General features: G+C 41.4%; 1 protein-coding gene across 1 annotated transcript in view; it reads right to left on the minus strand.

Annotated features, from left to right (window-relative positions):
* Positions 1-19,965, minus strand: part of cacna2d3a (calcium channel, voltage-dependent, alpha 2/delta subunit 3a) — a 117,690-nt gene that overhangs the window by 59,786 nt on the left and 37,939 nt on the right. Inside the window, exons 4-5 of the mRNA XM_053424071.1 lie at positions 12,278-12,337; positions 1,887-2,049 (exon numbers count right to left, since the gene is read on the minus strand). Coding sequence (XP_053280046.1) covers positions 1,887-2,049; positions 12,278-12,337 — 223 coding nt within the window. The remainder of the gene's footprint in view (positions 1-1,886; positions 2,050-12,277; positions 12,338-19,965) is intronic.

Here is a 19,965-nt window from a genome sequence, read left to right on the forward strand (position 1 = left end):
AGCTGGTGTTTTGGTTAGGATGGAAGTTTGGAGGATGGATGTTTGATGAGGTGCATTCCTCCTGTGATTAATCTCTAGGGGCACAAAGCTTTCTGCTATCATGGACTCAAGCTCCAATTCATCACTGCTGCCACCGAACCATTTATGAAGTGCAAAGGCTAAAGCCAACACCTCGGCAGCATAAAGAAAAGCCTCAGATGACGATGATGTAGTTTGTGTGAGGAAAACGCTCCGTTCATATCAGCGAGAGCAGAGTGTTGACACAGGAGGATTCCACTGAGCAGCGCTCCACCCGGAGGTATGCGCTGGATAATGGTCGTGCCTACCACTGGCCTCTCATCTCCAGGCTCGCTTTCACATTTGATATCAGGCAGAACCTGTATTTGCTTGTACGTCAAATACGTGATTTGATTGGCTCCCACCCTTCACTCGAATATTTGCATGGACACAATTTGATTGGAGGGTTCCTGCGCGGCTGCAGCTTTTCTTAATGCAATAAGACAATGCGGTTTGGTAATTTGTTTCAGAGGGACTGAGCAGTGTTTCTGTCGGAGCCTCCAACATGGCTTTGCAAGTGTTCCATGGCTTTAATGGCTGAGCATCTATATTCAAGTGCAGATTATTGGTAGATCACTTTCTATTAACGAGGTTGACTTCCTGTTTGCTCATGAGGCTGTAGAATTTTGTCTAATATTGTAATAATTCCATGACCACTGTTTGGGGCAGTATTTACATCCATTGATGTATGCTCATCATTTGACCAACACCTATTGCAAAACCACCAACGCTAACTTCTCGTCTGAAAGCAACTACACAGTATTGACTACACATCAGTTTTGCAGCAATTTCAAATATAAGAGTTCAGATTCGTCATTCAAATGCTATCAGTAGCCGTTCTGTGGTACTACTTGGGCAAACCTTTGCAGATTAAATCCAATTCAAAATAATTAACAGTAAATGAAAACATTCCCCATGCTTTAAAGAAATGTTCACAGAATAACTTCCTTGCCCCAAACGAGGTCTCTCAGACCCGCTCTGCACAGTGAGACTACACAAACACATTCCCTGTTGTCCCGGCTTTTTAACTACCTCACAATACTGTGAACAAACCCAACCTGCAGATCAAAAACACCTAAAGTTCTTATGGGCTTCATTTGGAGATAATTGTCAACACTGCCACCAATGCAAGTCTATGTAATGTCCCCAAAAGTGATCTTCGACCATGCGTGTGTGTGTGTGTGTGTGTGTGAGAGAGAGAGTGCATATCTGTGCACTCTCTCTATGACATGCATTTCTGCTCATTTGCCTGAATCAAATCAAAACGACTCTTCCTCTCCCTGTGCCGCTCTGCCGGCCCGCTAACCCCCCTCTCCGAGCACTTTCATTCAATTCCTCTCCGTTTTATTCACTCTCCTCCTGTCACTCGCATTCTCTTGCATTTTCTCCTTTTTCCACACAGCCGTAATTAACCTACTTTCTTTCTCATTTACTCTCTCCTCCTTTGGCTCTCCCTCTCTCTCTCCAGCTGGGTTAAGCCGACATGACATTCACTCTGTCCGCTGAGCATTGCACGAGGCCGTGACTTGATTGGTCGGACTTGAGTGGATGGTAAATCAGCAGAATATCCGATTATTTAACTGCTAATTAAGTCACTGTGTGGTAGAGATGATCCGCAGAGTTAGAGTTAATGAACTCAAATCCTCCTCCTGACACAGGCGCACGTCCATGTGCCCCAACACCCACACTTACTACTGTACAGAGCTGTGTTCATTTCACAGGATTTCAATCATCTACATTATCTAAATTACTGACGCACAATGATTTTGTCATGTAGTCAAACCTTTTCCACACGTTTGTATTTCTAACACCTTTGTTGCTGGACGTACCTTTGTTGTACATGTTGGTGGGCACCTGGACCGTGCTGAGGCTGAGGTTGACTGACAGGTTGTTAAAGTGGTCATTGGGTTGCAGGATGAATTCCCCTCCGAGCTCTACGCTGTTCCCCTCCTCATCCACCTCATTGATCAGCACTGCATTGAAGTATTCATACTGGAAATGAGAAGAAAATATATGATGAGAAGGTAACAAAGGGGAGATTAAACAACAAACAAACACACAATACCAGACCAACCACCTCAATAAGGGTTGTGTATCTCAGTTTCAGCATATTCAACTTGTGTTATTACTATAGAGGATGACTGAGTCACCTAAGTGATGAGTCAGAGAGCAGCTTGTATAATGAGGTAACCTGAATCCATGGATCATCTCATGTATGCATGTTGCTATAGTGGAAAGCTGCTGAACAGGCAGATCTCTCCTCAGCCTCCATGCACTCCCTTCCGAGCTGCAGATGCTGAACGTGGTGCTCTTGCTCCGCTGTATTTTTAGTGCTGCGCATACTGGGGAGACTATTAATAAATCATGGTGCTAGATAAATATAGAGCACATGGCTCCCTGCATCCCAGAAGCTCTGAAGTCTGAGATAACACACAGGGGCACATCCTACAAAGGGTGAAGCTGATGCAGAACAAAAGACAACAAATAGATAAAGATGCTCATGCGATTGAAAAGAGATTTTGACATTTCAGTCCAAAATCCCATTTGTACTTTTGTCTGCTCACATGTAAAATAACTACACATACATCTACATTAAAATTAGACATACAAACTAAGTCAATACACACTGAAACCAGTGGAGTAGATCTGAGTTATCTTTCTGCAAGTTCATCGTGTGGACTTCAGTCTTAGAAAAATAGGCTCTTGACATGTTAAGTCATATTAACAGGATTCCAACACAGATTCCTACATTTGTCTTTTTCTATATTACACATACAATGACTGAAAATCAAACTCTATATCTATGTCTAGGATTTAGGACGGAGAAATGCTGCATCTTGTACAGATTGTAAGTCCTATGAGGCAAAAAATTGTGGGCTCTACGAATAAACTACTGACTTTCCTATGATGAATCACAATATTGTAACCTATTTACCAACGTATGAAATAGCTATTGATTAAGTAAAGGCTGTGAAGCCACTTTTATAAGCCTGGCCCAAAACTTTTTTTCATTTCAAACTTTTTTCGATCGCATCTGAGCTCTAAAATAGATGTGTCTTCACCACAATGAAATAATAACAACAAAGTGATAATGAATAGATCATAGTTCTGTTTAACAAACTGGACAAGGATAAATATATATATTTTGATGAACAACTTCTATTCTTCTCTAAATAAAAATAAATTTCGGACTTTTCTCACTGCTGGTGGGAACGGCAGCAACACTGCTTCAAACTCCTACTGGAGGTGAAGAGTGCTGATTATACGGCACAAGGCCAGAAGTGATTTCTCTTGTAATGACAAAGAGATAAGGTTTGAAAGGGTCTCTGAAAAGAATGAATTGCCATTCTCAAGAGTCCTGTACAAAGCCTCAGTACACGTGTCATCATTCACAGAGGGACAGACACTTTTTGGGACTTTGACGTCTGAGGCTTGCGGTGCAAACTGAAAAGACTTCAGGTTTAAAGAGATGGACTATTAGTGGGGGGGAAACTGTGCAGAATGTTCAAGTCAATATACCTTGCGTATATGTAAAAAGCCGGTAAACCTCAAACATGTTTTTCTGTCCTTACACTTACTTAACCTGACTCTTTCCACTCTTCAATCGACACCTCTACCCTACCGTCTCTCTATTCTCGCACCAGTAACCTTCATTTGGGCTAAATCTTTCCGGCTCCTCCTGAGGAAAGCCATCATCCCCTCAGCCTAGTGCATAACACAGATAAAGCCATCAATTAGGTTGGCAAATGCAGCGCCTATCAGTGTAATTAATCAGGCCTGATTAGGCTTATTAGCGCTTTTATCAAGGGGAACACCGCCATTTCAAGGTGAGGGAGCAGGGTTTTGCATATTTCTGCCGATATTTCCCCTCTTCTCTTTTACTTGGCTCAGCATATCCCTTTGTGGACATGACATTTTAAATTACTTTCCAAAGAATTTCTACATGTCTCTTGTCTTTCACTGTCCACTTTCTTTACACCTCAGACAATTCCATTCCTTCAAGACTTCCATAAGACTTTCAGCTCTTGTTTATGGAGCAAGTTTGAATGTAGTCACAACTGCCTGTGACCAAGTTGTTATGCAATAAGACAGATGGGGAAAATCATGGTATCTACAAAAAGCTGTGAAGCAGATGAGGACAAAGCTCTAAAAATCATTCAGATTAAATGTAACATTGCTGGTGAAACCTAGTAATATTTATAATATTTTAAAATGCAGATTTGAGTGAATGATAATGTAATGTAAACGTATTTGTCAGGTTGAATTCTTGATATGGTCAAGCATGCCTTTGCTAGTTAATCCAAATTCACAGTATCAAACATTACCGTGCTAACATCTTGGCATGCATGGGTAGGATCACTATTATATACACTAATTAAATTTGGTCCTAAAATCGTGCCTTGAGGGACCCCCAACTGTACAACCACATCAGGGACACTTATCACCTGCTCTTGGACATTGTTTCCTGTCATTTAAGTAAGATTCCATCGATGCATTGACCTTTAAAGTTGAAGGTAAAATGTAATGATTTGTCAAATGCGTCCTTAATTCTAAAAACAACACTCTGACAACAGTACCCTGATTAAGATGAGTTTCAACTTGACGTTGACACAATTCAAGTAAATCAGGACAATTCGCCTCCTTAGATTTAACAGTAGAAAACAGTTTCCACTGACACAAGTTATGAGAATAAATCTGTTGAGGTTGCAGGAATTAAAACCCTCCTGCAAATTGTCTAGCAAGACAAAATGGAGAAACTGTTAACTTTCTCTTCAGGTCTTGAATCCGATGTTGTCTGACCTGCTCACTGACATATAACTTTCTGTTTTCCCCACTTAGCTGCAGAGATCCCAGGTTTTAACTCAACCTCACCAAAAGCTGAAAACTAGGATACTTGAAAAACAAAATGTGGGCATTCAGACAGCAACACACAGAGGCACACATTGTGACACATGATACACCGCACCTGCAGAGGACAAGACCCCATTGCGTCTTCACTCTGTTCTCTTTCTGCCATTGTCTAGTTAGTACCTGTTCTATCTTTCCCTTCCTCCCGACCTGATTTATCCCATTTCCTTCTCTGGCTGAGCTTCTTTCCTTCTATGCATTGTTCACTGGCTGTGTGCAGTTCTCCTCAGGTTTCCCACCACCCTCTGTCTACCATGGGCTCTCTCATATATACAGTTCTCATTGGCAAAGGTTTGCTTACTATCAGCTGTATCTGTGCCAACTGTGAAGCTGTCTCTGTCTAAAGCTCACGTCTATCCGTTTGGTTGTTAGGTATAATACGATATTGAGGTAGATCTCTACATCACAAGCATTTCCACCAAAAGGTAGCAAAGTAATTTTTTTTTTTGCACAGCTATCCATTAGGACTTTGCATTGACTTGTGTGCTTAACCAACACTTTGCCCTAACCTTAACCATAACAATTAAAACATTACAGTTATTAATGGCTCAATTTGTCGGAACAATTTAAGTTGAGCAGATGTAAGAGTCTTGAAGGACAGTTAGAGAAAAGCCAGAGAAGAGAGAAAACACCATCAGAGGCATTAGTCCTTTCAAACACGGGGACTATAAACTAAAGTTTAAAAAGTAAAACAAACAATGGTTAATGAGACTGCTAATAGACTTATTTAAATTCACAGCATGTGGGCTTTAATTTGGATTAAAATTGCACCCATCAGCCTTTGAGTTTCAATAGTGTGGGAGTGTGTGTGGGTGTGTGAGCTGAGGCAGGGGCATAGTGTGTGAGCATGTGTGTGTGTGTGTGCGTGTGTGTGTGTGTGTGTGTGTGTGTGTGTGTGTGTGTGTGTGTGTGTGTGTGTGTGTGTGTGTGTGTGTGTGTGTGTGTGTGTGTGTGTGTGTGTGTGTGTGTGTGTGTATATGTTGAGTGAGTCAATTATGCCGTTCCAGCATTACAGTGAGGGAGCGCCCAGTGCCACTAATGCAGTCCCTGATCATGGTGTTAACAACCTGATCTTTAACGCTGGAGTGCATTACGCTGAGAGATCGCACATGTACTATCAGCACCTACTCACTCAGTGTGGGGCCGACATGGAGGGTGAGGATGAGGAGGGTTAGTGGAGGGGGAGCACATTCCCTTTGCCCGTTTCAAAATGTGAGCCAGGGGAGCAAAAACATTTGTGATTTTTGGCATTGCTGCATTGAGTTTGATATGTATGAATACACATATTCAATAACATTAGGGAGAAGCATTAATTTGGCTAAAATATCAATTATCTTGTCATATTCCGCCACTACCTCTATTGAGTTTAACTGCAGTGTGTTCATTTTGGCTCTTGTTGCATTTATTGTATCTGTAAGTCTTTTCATCTCCCCAGTGTAAATTTGGATTTAGTTAAGTCAATAAATGTTTTTAAAGAAATACATATAAATTCAGACATTTATGTGATTAAAAAGTAAAAATCAAAGGTATGTCCCATCATCAGGTCTGAACTATTTGTTTTGGCTTTAACCAATAATAAAAATGATTACACGACAGCAACTTTGTCATTCACCGTGTTCCTTCAGCATCAATTGTACATTTGTGAAATAAAATTCACAGAATAATGTGATAACCTTCTTGAGTCATTCTACATTACTGAAGATCATCAAATGAAACATATATGATACACACTAGAGGAACAATAATTGTCTTATCACATTTTTCATCTTGAGTATACATTTTCTTGAATACATGTTTGAATAAAAGGCATTTTAACATATAATATTCCTCTTATCAATATCTCTTTTACCAAATCATCTCAGAATTCAAAACCTCAGTCGGTTAAGTTTTATAACTAAACCTGCGTCAGTGCTTCTGTGGACATGTGCAGTAAACTGGTTTCTACAGACTTGTCAGAATTGTTTTGCGAGTGCTAACTGAAGAAGGTATTAGAGTCAAGCAAACACTTAATGCTGACTTTAAATACTGCTATTTCCCTGCGATCACTTTGAATTCAGTGGGTGTCTCCTCAAGCTTCACCATTACGACCAGCAACATTGCTAGTGGGCGCCTTTATTTATTGATCATGTGCCTCTTCTTCTAAGCATTTGGGATTTATCTTTGAAGTGCCTCAGATATTATGACCAACACCATATATGCACAACCTGCACCTACAAATAAAAACACCTACTTTTGATTTTGATAAATACCCTTTTTCGCAAAGAGCACAACAATGAGTCAAGAGCCTCAAGGGGCAAAAAGAGAGTGAGACAGCAGGTGGGTGGGGGGATTGGGGGGGGGGGGGTGTTTGAGCGTGAAGGCCCCCCCTCTAGTGTTCACTTTTAACTCTCACCACCACTTCAGCTCCACTCCTCCTTATACTCTTTCTTCATGGTGGGGAAAATGGGAAAAGACGCAACTCCCCGAGTGTGGAATTGAGACTGAGAAATAACCAGGGGGTCATGGATACAGGTACTGAGTGAGTAAATAACTTGGAGGAAAGGCCAAGTGAGGGTTCCCTCAGTGTGATGTGATTAAAAACCCTCTTTGTGCATCTTATACCTTGTGCACAATCACTCTGAATAAATTACACAATAGCTTCTTTTCTCCGTCATCATAAATAAGCATTCATTTGATAAGTGGACACAGGTTCTCTTGTGTCAGGTAAGGGAGAATTTGCATTGTTGTGTGTGTCTGTGTGTGTAACACAGAAAAGCTTGTGAAATCAAATGTTAACAATACGTACAAATCCTAAAGAAATATATAGGCATCTTTAATTTTGAGATCATTCTTGTTGTACAATATCCCAGGAAATGATAGAATTGGGGTTTACCTCAGAAAGTCCAGCTGAAGAGGAACTAACATGATCTTTTAAGTTGTTCTCTCAATGTGATTTATAGAAAACAGTGTTAAGCTTTAATTCTTAGCTGCATGGCAAGTAGCATTACAACTCTGGTTGAAATTGAATTTGTTTTCATTGAAGTTTAATGCTTGAAGAGTTCATGTATGATTGCTAAATTAATCTAAAATAATCTGAACCTCTCTGAACTCCTGGTTCCGAGTTTTGCGGATGACTGTTACTTGAAAATCTTTGTGTCTGGAGTCGGCAGTGGGTGGGTGAGAGGAAGCAGTGTGTCTGTAAGTGTGTGTGTGTATGTGTGTGTGTGTGGTTTATTTGTGCATTACATGTTGGGAAGTCAAGGCCAACTCTTGAGTAAACCGCTTAAAAACCCTGAATTCACATCCCTGGCCATGCAGGCGACTGGACAGCAAAAACACTTTTTTTTTGCCATTCGTAATACAAGCACATTGGCAAACTAACAAGCATGTGGCCACCTCTCTGCACTCTATGGTAAAACCCTATAGACAGGAGTGTAGAACAAAAAGGATAGAGAGAGGGGGGGGAGGATTAAGCACTTCTCTCCCACTGCTCCCAGCAGACTGGGGCTACGTTTTCAGTAAGCATCGGGTTTGGCAATTGGCTGTTTGTCTCCAGCCTCCAAGGAGGGATTTTACTGGCTGCAGAGGGCATAGGAGGCTGCTCTCTGATTTCCTATTTACAGTTCATGAGCACTGCGGGTAAAAGAGCGAGGGAGGAAAATCGCAGCAGATTACCGTGCCAATTTCACATGGAAGCAGAGGAGCTCTGGAAAGGAGAGATAAGGAAATTCCTATCAAACCGCTGCCAGCCAAATATGTATCCAGTGGCAAAAAAAAAAAAACACACACGCACACACAAACATTTTATAATAAACCTCGAATAGTGATGGAGGAGGTTTCACCCTACAGCGTGGACGTGGTATTTTTAGCGCAGCTGGTGATAATTGCCGTCTATTCACCATGTTGTGCAGTAAAAAGCTCTATTAGAAATACCACCATCGGAGCTGCGCACGCAAACACACAGGTGCAGACACACACATGTACATGCATATTCACGTGTTGCTTGTTTGTGATCGCGACCAACGAAGGCTCAAATATTTAATTTTACGCTCCGCCAATTCGAAACAAAATTAGCAATACGAAATGAATGGCTGCGACATTAAGAGGTGCAGAGAAAGCTGCTTAACTAAGGATAAATACCAAGAAACACACACACACACTCACACACACTCATTTACGCACAGACACCAACAAGGACACACTAACATAGATGCAGAATAATAGCATAGTTGTTATTATTCCTACTCATATGTGACAGGAGTCAGGGAACAACACGGATGTATTACATTTGATCCAATCACCCACAATAATTAATTCTCATTTTACTTGTTAAATTACATCAATTTTGACTATAACAAGACTCCACCCGCCATGACTCCACCCTGCCAATCCACCAGCCGGGTGGTGTTAGAAGCAGGAGTGGTGAGAACGAGGAGGAAGAGGGTGATGATACAGTTGGAGATGAAGAAGCACATCTGAAGCTTATAGGGACATTTTTTGTAAAAATAAAACTGCTGAGGATGACTTGCCCTGCCAGTAAAGTGATACTTATAATTTTATAAGATATTTTGTCATTGTATCACTGAGGGACCCACAGTTAAGGAGTCATATGTTTGAAATGCTAAAATTAATATGGTCAATGAAAAATTTAAGGACAACTGATCTGTGTTGAGACGTCCTACTTTTTCTTTCTGTCTCTCTGTCCGTCTATCCCAATCCCGTCCTCTTCCAACTTTTTTTTTTGCTAATCCCATATTTTACATTAACAATACATATGTTGTTGAACAAATGTATTTATGCTTGATAATAGGACAACACTCTGTCCTCAACACTGTGGAACTTTAAGCTAAACTATAAGCTCTTTACTGTCCATCAGCTCCGTAGCTGTGTCATTAAAGCTGAAACAGAGGGACGCTTTGCCGGGCTCATCTCATCGCTGTAAAGCAATTACTGGCATAAAGCGACACTGTGAGCCCACACAGTGTCACTGCCCTTCAAGCACGCACACGCACACACACACACACACACACACACACACACACACACACAGCTAGTAAGTAATTTTGCAATGAAATGTTGCAATTTTCTTTTCAGGCTGATATCAGTGGCTGAATCAACAGGTACATGAGAATATGTGATGCATTTTCCAGAATGCTGTTCGAACGCAGAGGGTGTCAGGCAGTAGAAAGTGAAGTTGGAAAAAATCCCCTAAAAAAAAAAACATTGTATGACTGTGGTAAAGTCTAAATTTGGGAGGCATCCATTTCAGTGAAAATCTGTTAATCTGCCGATTATAGAAACTAATTTATATTTTCTTACACAGAACACCACTTGAACTGTCCCTATCTGCCAGTAATAATGTTTATTGTCATCATTTAGTATCTCTATTTTCTTGATTAATTGCTAAGTGAAACGGTACTCAGTAAAATTCCCAGGCCTACAGTGGAAACTGTCTTGTTTTGTAAAATAGATATTGAATTTACAATGATACAAAACTTAAACTAGAAGTACAATGCACAGTAAAGTGCATATACCTCCAAATGGCCCAAGAGTCACCATAGATTCAATCAATCTGAGCCTCATTGCACACACATATAGATATCAGTTCCCTGAATATGAAGAAATGGGATCATTCAAGTTGTGGGAAATATGGTCACGATTTCCCTTCTATTTCTGAGTATTGCTGTTAAATAGATCAGTGTTTTTGTAGCCACAGTGAAGTTGAACTTTTACTTTTGGAGACATATTAAAATCATATCACTTCCATCCTTGTGTCTTATTAGACATTGTTGTTGGATGAATTCTTTGGTTATGGCTAAATACTAATTTTGTGAGGTCACGCTGACCTTTGACCTTCAATCACTGAAGTCCTTGCGTCCAGGTGAACATTTGGGCCAAATTTGAAGAAATAGGACAAGACTGACACATTGAGTTTATAAAGCCTCAGACCACAACTATCACCAGTGTGAAGAAACTAAAAGCAGCATATCCTCCCATGAGCAAAGCTGGAAACAGACCTCAACGTCTTGAGATTTTGCTTTAAGGATAAATTAAACTATGAATTCATTTTCTGTTGAACTCTAGCTACCTACATTAAATAATAAATGTGACCATACAAACCGAATAAGCCCACCGGTGGCAGGTTTTGCTGGATGCGGTGCTAAAGGTTAATGTGTAAAAGTAGCACAAGTCGTGGGGAATCAAGCGTGTGACCGGGAAAAAAAAAGAAAAAAAAGAAAGAAAAGTGCTGTGAGAGAAAGATTCAGAGCTGGACAGCAGTCGGTGGTGAAGTTCAATAATTGATCCTCTTTAATTATCCATGGCAGCAGAAAACCACAGGGCATTCACCGTAATGTCTTAAAGAGCTGACAGAGTAAACACGTACTCAGCGCCACCGGCACACATAACACACACCACAGAGTTTAAAAGTAGTTTAGCCGCAAATTCTCCCGAGTCGGCTTAGCGTCATATTTCCTCTTTAAAAGTCAAGTTACTGTTGTTGCTCCTCCCACTTTAATAAACTCTGTTCTGAGATGGGTTCGATGAGCAGCAAACCCAGGCAAGTGCACACAACCACACGCTATTCTTACTCTTCCCCCTCTCTCTCTCTCTCACTCACACACACACACACACACACACAAGCAATACAAAGCTGCACTCTAAAAATTAAAGCTTCTCAAATGGATTTGAGGCAGAACCATGAGAGCACAGGCTGAGTTGGGGGGTGCGTTTGCAGATATGATTAGCTAAATGCATTTGCCCAAGTCTGCTAAACTGAGGGTGGAACTCCCTGGGAACAGTTTAGAATGGGTTGAGTTTTTGAGCAGGAATATAACACCAATAAAATACCAGAAATCATTGATAATTTATATTTTAGACGGGAAATGGGTCACAGAGTAGATTCTGGATACACAAGGATGAATTACCTCAGCTCTGAAGACAATCTAAATATGTATAATATCGAATGTCTGCCCAGGCAAATGTTCACTTCTCAAGGATTAAAAGTCAAGGTTGCTGTAATTTCAGGAAACACTTTTTTAATGAATGCAATATCCCCAGAATACTTTGAGGAAATTGCTCAAACCTTCACTTGGACTCAGGTATGAACTAATTAGATCACATTTTATTAAATTCCTTCAAACACTCCTTTGACTGGTTTGTGGTGGCTTTCAACCATGAAGGGGTGACTTCTATTTTTCTAATTTTTGACATCTGATCCCAGAAGCACTGGTTTCTCTCGGATGAATCAATTGTAGTGCGATTTAATAAATGATCTTGCAAGAACAGGAAACAGACCAGTTATTAGAATGGTCAGAACACAAAGCAGACGCACCTGTAGGTCTGGATCCTCCTCGTGCTGCAGGTGGGCTTCCTCCGCTGCCTCCACCAGTCTCTACAGGGAGGGGAGGGGGGTGGGGGGGAGGAGAGCAGAGAGATAGCACAGCCTTAGCACAAAAGTGAATTGATTAGCAGGTCAAGAAAATAACAGGCGCAGCAGACACATCTATACAGACAGTAGCTTTACAGCTGGCTTTACCCCAAAGCTTTGGAGCCCCGAGGACACAGAGAGCAGACAGACTGACAGCACACAGACTTTTGGCCATCTTGTGAAGAGAGACTATTTTCCTAAATGGTTCAGCAGTAAAGGTAATGAGTGCCTCGGGTTCTTTGGACACCACCACAGCAATCTCCATCATGGCTTCATGCAGTGTTACGCGTGCACTCAACGACACGCATGTACACACACACACACACACACACACACACACACACACACACACACACAAACACACACAGATACTCTATCAGCACCCTCTTGCTGCTACCGTCTGCTGTGTGTGCCTGGAGGCTACCGGGGGTATCTGTGTGTTCAAGTCAACTCTCTACCTCTCTCCGTCTCTCTACCTCTACCTCTATCATTCACTCTCTACTTCTCTCTCTCTCTCTCTCTCTCTCTCTCTCTCTCTCTCTCTCTCTCTCTCTCTCTCTCTCTCTCTCTCTCTCTCTCTCTCTCTCTCTCTCTCTCTCTCTCTCTCTCTCTCTCTCTCTCTCTCTCTCTCTCTCTCTCTCTCTCTCAAGGGAACAATCATTGTTGGAAAACATTTTTTTTCCAAACGCAGGCAACAAGATGTCATGTCATCCTCCAACGAAAGACAATGAAGAAGAAATCTATGCTGCACTTCTCCCATGATTCCTTTGTGCAGTGGCAACCTGGGGAAAGACACCTCACATTTGAATTTAAATCAGATCCAATATTAAGAATTAAGAATTAAGCTTAAGAAGCACATGTCATCCTCATAGACTTTACATAAAGATAGGTGAGTGAGGAGTGACGGGTGTAATTATTGTGTAAAAGATATTTTGTTACATTATTAATTCTTCAGCCAACAGACAAGCAGGAATCCCTCAGTACTGAGACAGAGCAGATGGATGTTTGGCACTTTTACTTGATGAGTCACTTGCTGTTGATTCATGTTTTGCTGCTTCTCTTATTGATTATTCATTCAAGGACTAGTGAGTGTGAGTGTGTGTGCATATGTGGGAGTTTGTGCATATGTGCGTGAGACAGCGAGAGAGTCGTGTTGCCTTCCAGGGAGATTTGTTTTCACTGCTTGTACGGATTCCCACGCAAGTACACAAGACCTGGTCACATACTATATACACACATATTCCTGTACACAGATCTTTATAAATTGCGTCACTGAGGCAGTGTATTCAGGGCTGTTCATTCAGAGGCTACACAATTCCTTTTTTTCCTTTTACGAGTGTAACTAGCGTGGTGGCTGAAAGGTTCAGTATGGAGGCAGATGATTTCGGAGGAAGTCTGTGATGAGTCAATCCTGGGAAGTTTGTTTTCTTTAGAGAGGGCAAACATGTGAAACTAGGGGAACAGAACAGCACATTGGATCACACTCAGGCAGTGTACAATGACAATATATATGGGCATTATATATTTTGTGACAAATCGACATCATCTGTTGTTTAATATAATGCTCTATTATTTGGTGATGTAGCAAGTCACACTCTTGATTCCACTATTTTCCTTAATTTCGACAACGCATTCTTCCGGCACATTTGCACAAAAGCGACACAAAGAAAGCAGGAGGAGCGTGAACATGACAGACGGACTCAAACCAGTCAAGTCACAACAAGGGGCTACCTCTGTTGGGAGTGAAAAGTATGAAATGGAACAGAAAACCAGACCCGACAACAGACTGGAACACTGACCTCTTTCACCATCGACGCAAGAATCATTTCAAACTGTATAAAAATCGGATGGGGCGAACTTCTTTCTACTTCCAGCTGTGATGTGTATTGTATGTTCTCATAGCAGGTCATCTCCGTCATTCACAGCTGGTCCCGGTGGCTATGAGTTTTCACTTCCACTTCACATTTCCATTCAAATGGCTTTAGTCGTGAAACTACTGCAATCAGCCACCTTATTTCAGCACAGCTCTGTGTGTGTGTGTGTGTGTGTGTGTGTGTGTGTGTGTGTTTGTGTTGTGCTGCTACTGTGTGTGTGCACGCAGGCTGTTTTGGAAAGCCAACACTGTAATCTAGAGCATGGCCAATCATTTTCTTCACCATACCAACACACCTGGTTCTATTTGACTATTGATTCATGTATACATATATTCAGGTTCGTCCACGGTGCCTTTGAGAGAGCATGCATGCTAGTGAGTGTGTGTTTATGTGTGTGTGTGTGTGTGTGTGTGTGTTTGTACTGAGCATAGACCTTACTGACTGAGGACAATTTGGATGATCCTCAATTTTTCAAATGCTTTTTTGAGGGTTAAGACTTGATTTTAGGGATAGGTTAGGGTCTGTGTGTTTGTGTGTGTGTGTGTGTGTGTGTGTGTGTGTGTGTGTGTGTGTGTGTGTGTGTCCGTGTGTGTGTTAAACCCTGTGCGATTTCACCAGGTTGTTCACCAGAAGAGGAATGACTTGAATCAACACGTAGGTTTCTGGCAATTTTATCTGAATTGCTCTCTTTAGTTCCCACCTCACACACACACACCAGTGGCATTCCTCCACCTCAGAGGTTTTTTTCCTCTCTCTCTCTCTCTCTCTTGCTGAGACTACGGGAGCCTCCACACGTCACTTTTCTCAATTATTCATGCAGAGGCAAAAGGAAAAATGGGAAGAGAGAGATGGATGGAGGGAGAGGTTAGAGGAGGAGGGATGAGAGCATGACGTGACCTCGCTCACGCTGAGCCTTTGCTATTCTATCTCAACTCACCTCTCCAGTTCTTCCTCAGGCTTCATCCTGTGTTGTCTATTCATCACTTATTTCCTTTCCCCTGCTTTTTACCTGAGCATCCAAACATCCGCTCTTGTGTTTTCCCACTTCTCATTTGTCCCCTACTTTCCTTCCCTCTTTTACCCCCCCAGTGGTGGATTTAGATATGGGCCACATGGGCAGCTGCTATTTCTCTATTTCTACAATGATCAAATTGTGTATTTATCTATGGCTATATTTCTAAACGTACCCAAACTCTTAATATGTACTGACCAACTCAAAACAAAAAGTAGTAGATCTGCTTATAACATAACCAATCAGGCATTAACCCTGCCTAGCTAATTCAAATATGGGTACAGAAATACAAAAGAAAATATATAAAATAAATGAAGAATTATAGCAATGAAATAATAAATAAATTGTATTAAGTTCTGTTTAATTATACATTAAAACTTAAAGTTTTTTAAGTCAAATCAGTCACACGACAAAAGGCCGCAATTCATTTATAATGTAGTTTCATTGTTGTATATTTATCTGGTTACTGGTGAAATTGTTAAGAATGATTTTAAACCAGTCTGCCAGTTGGTCCTGATTGGCCAAATGTGGGTCGTGATTGGATAACCTTGGAGGGGAGAGCTGTCAACTTGTGAGGGGATCCCTCAGGACAGATGCTGATTCCAGGTCTGAACAGGGCCTGTGGGGAGTTTAACCTCTAATGTGAGTTGTGAACTTGCGCCCACGCTGTAGATAGTCGGGCCTTAGCATGCATCTTGGGTGGGCCAATCATTAGTACACAGCTCAACGTATACAGGTGTTAACAACCCACAATGCAATGAGGATGCATCGAGATCTGATTGCATTGTTGGTTGTGAGTAATAAAAATGAATCTTCAATTTAAAGTCTCCTGAATCCAATACAACCAGTAATGTAACACAACTACAACACCAATGCCACAAACTGAGGCCTTGAACGTAACTAAGAGATGATCAACACTGCATTGACATACTCTCATGAAAAGTCAAATTTGATATTTTTTGCTTCAGGGCTGTTGTAAGAGATTGTATTGCATTCATGTTCAGAGAATAACCAACGTGTGTGTGTCTGTGTGTGTGTGTGTGCTACGGCTTCAGTGTTTAGATTAGTCCTGCCTATTTTATCTTCACTTCACCTGTCACCGACTTTTACCTGGAGTAGAATCATCAACTGTCTCATATGGAAAGTAGCTGCTGAATGACATTGGTCGCTGCTTTGCATGGAACTGTATTAGTGCTGCAGTGTGTGCGTGAAAGCACTGTCAGCTTTGGATTTGGATCATTTGGATATCTGCAGTGTTCCTGCATCTGTCAGTAGAGAAATTAAAATCATCAGTTTGGTACAGAGGTCTCCGAGTTTGGTCATTTTTTCCACTAAGTGAATGTGTGGGTGCATTATAACCGTGTGTTTTTTTTGGGGGGGGGGAGCATTATAACTGTGTGTGTTATTCAGATTTAGGAATATACATACATAAATATCCATAAATTGTCTTTCATATAAACCCATACATATCTCTTTTCCGCATGACAATGTTAGTTTGCTGATATTCTCAACAAGGTCATTTAATTATGTTCTAGTTTATACTTCCAAAAAAACAAGTCGGCAAAATAGATCTAAAGGACAAAAAACACCTACATGATCATTAATAACTTCATACAAACAATCTCCTGAACAAAACGGTTTTAATGACAGATAATGTAAACTCTAAGTGTAAATAGAAAGCTCTCAGGTAGAGATCAAAGACATCTCATCCTCTTTGGAGAAAAATAAGCAGCAGGTAATTGTTCTGAATATGTAAGAATATAACGTAAGATACGTAATGTGGATAAAGTTTCATAGGGCCGGTTCCATAGACTTTGGTTCCCAGGTGCTGCAGCTGAAGATAAACAACTGCACGTTCTGAACTGGCTCCCACAATATTTTAAGGTCATGTGACATGGTGGAGTTTTGCAGAGCTGGTAAAAGTCAGACAATTTCTAACCAGCATGCATTGTGTTATGTCAAGGTAGCTACCGCTGCTACTGACATCAACAATATTCAATATTTGGGGGCGTGGCTTGTTGGAAAGCCTGGTGTCAGCCTGTGATGTCAGCTGTCCTGGGGGCCTTTCTCTTTGGTGAGTGTGTTCTCTCTTTAGTGAATACGCTTTAGTGCGTGTTCTCTTTGGTGAGTGTGTTCTCCCTTTAGTCTGTACTCTTTAGTGCATGTGCTCTTAGGTGTGTTCTCTCTTTGGTTTGTTTTCTTCCTCTAGTTGATCGGTGAATGTTCGACGTAGTCTACGGCAAATCGAGAGAGCACTTACTATACCCAGGAATACAAGGATATTCAACCTGATTTTTAAACTCCAAGCCAATAACAGAAGTATTGGAAAACAATATCAGAAACATGAAGATGGACATCGACAGCATTTTACCCATTGTGACGTCCTATTTCGAAGCCATGACATCAGAACAATGGAATCTTTCGAAAGCAGGCAAACCTGATGTGGCCACAATAACCATACTGGGAGAGAAACTGCTGGAAATTGTCTATTTAGAGACACAATCCACCCTAAAGGATCATGTAAGCACCGATGGGCCTGTGTCTCAGAAGAGTGTGATTTGCTCTTTTGACACACTTCCTCAGATTTTTGCTCAGGCTCTTGACGTTCCAGATGAGGTCAAGCTGGTCAGCTCAGACAAGTTGACAAGGTTGATTGCTAAAGAGATTGCAGAGTGTGTCAACTATGTCCTTTCCATGAGCGTGGACAGTGTGAAGGAAACTATTCCTCGTATCACACCTCCAGAAAGGCTACAATGTATGATTCAACAGGCCGGCAAAATGATCAAAGGACTCATGAGTAATCTGAAATGTAAGTGTGCACCTTGTAAGAGCAGAAAGAAGGTCAGTCAGTCATCATCCTCATCCTCGAAGACAATCTCAGAAGACAGAGAAAGTCTTTTGTCTGCAACATCCAAAACTGTCCAGGAGATCATTAAGGATGAGGTCTCTCAGTTCACCGAATGCTCTTCTGACGAAATATCCGACTATGAGCAGTTGGAATCTGGCTCCACTCTGGAGATGAAGAATGTTGCAGATGACGTTGCTGAGGTGATTGTGGATGAAATCATGTCGCAAAACCAAGTTGATCTAGAAACAGCCCAAAGCACACTCTCTCTGAAGAAAGTGATTGGAAGGATTAAAACATGCGCTGCAAAGCAGTTTGCCCAAACGTCCATTAGTCATCTTGTGGAGAGACTGAATATCAAGTACTTTGACAGCCCTGACAACCCAGCCTTTGACAAGGTTTTAAGTAGGCAGTCAATGCAGTCTGTCATTAGTGATATTGACGCTCTGCTTCCATCAGTAGTTGGCGAGATACAGCAGGGGCAGAATGTGTGCCAATGGATTGAAGATATTTTCAGTGGTGAAACCCTCGAGTTAACCACTGAGCTGAAGAATATCCTCAGCAATCACATTGATAGGATGAGACCTAAGATCACCTCAGGACCAAAGCGCACAAGCTTAATGGTTTTACCGCCACGTGCTATCCTATCAGCTGACATCCTTGCCATGGTGTGGTGTTTTCTTGGAGTAATGAGGTGGTGGCTTCACACAGAGTCAGAAACTCTCACTTCCAGGGTGATATCACATACTTTAGAAAAAGCTGTGTCAGAGGGCTCGATCGGTGGGGCCAGTCTGCCTTCGGATGATAGTCAAGGGTCTGGCTCAGAAAGCGAGGTGACCCCTTCTGAATTCACTGAAGAATACAGCGAAGAGCAAGAGTCAACAGAGGACGGAAGAAAATTACCCATCAGGGTAATTGTTATGAAGCTGGTTTCGAGGATCTTTAATAAAGCAAAGATTTTGGACACTCTCAGATCACCAAACGCCATCATCGAGCGTCTGGTCGAAAACATATGGGTCGAAATCGAGGATGAAGATTTTGAGATCACTCCAAAAATTATGCAACGCCTTGACAAAGTCATTTTCAAAAAAATCAGCAAAAAGCAGCCCAGTGTTTTAAGTTCCTGTGGATTTTTCTCCTTTTTTTCCTTCTCCAAATTCATTTCCTTAAAAAATATTTCTTTTAACAACAACGTTGTTTCTCTTGTGTTTGGGCTTTTAACCCTTGTATGGTGTTCGGGTCAGTGGGACCCGTTTTCAATGTTTGCTAAAAGAAAAATGATGCGACAAATATTTTTTTCATCCTGAGACTCATTGGCCTTGGCTCATTTTCTGTGATGAACATATAGAGGAACATATATTCAGTGACTTTACACTTTACACCCCCCCTACACATTTATATTACTTAAGTGATGTTCGGGTCCCCTGGACCCAGGACTACATGAAGTGTTAAATTGTACATTTCAATCACCTCTGCGCCCACATTCCTGCACATTTACATAAAAGTTCTCTGCCAGTTACTGCATCCCAAAAGGGTTCTGTTGATTCCCCTTTGGATTTAAAAACTCCAGCAGGGATAATAACCCCAAAGTATGCAAATAAATGGGTTTAGTCCATCTCATTCTAGCTTTCTACGAAAACATGCTGTCCCTCCAAATTAGTGCAATCCAGAATGATTTTCGTAATGAAAAGTTCGTAAGAAGGCTTGATGTCCTGCACATGAGTCACTGCTATCCGTGTCAGCCGTGATTGCACCTTATTACATTGGTAGCCATGCGGGGTGGCTAAAGTGCAAAAAGACCATTAAATTGTCATCATTTGTTGTCATCCATATGTTGGCTGCTGATGGCCTGGCCTGGATT

This window comes from Pleuronectes platessa, chromosome 6 (genome assembly GCF_947347685.1).
Source record: "Pleuronectes platessa chromosome 6, fPlePla1.1, whole genome shotgun sequence".
NCBI classification, from domain to species: domain Eukaryota; kingdom Metazoa; phylum Chordata; class Actinopteri; order Pleuronectiformes; family Pleuronectidae; genus Pleuronectes; species Pleuronectes platessa.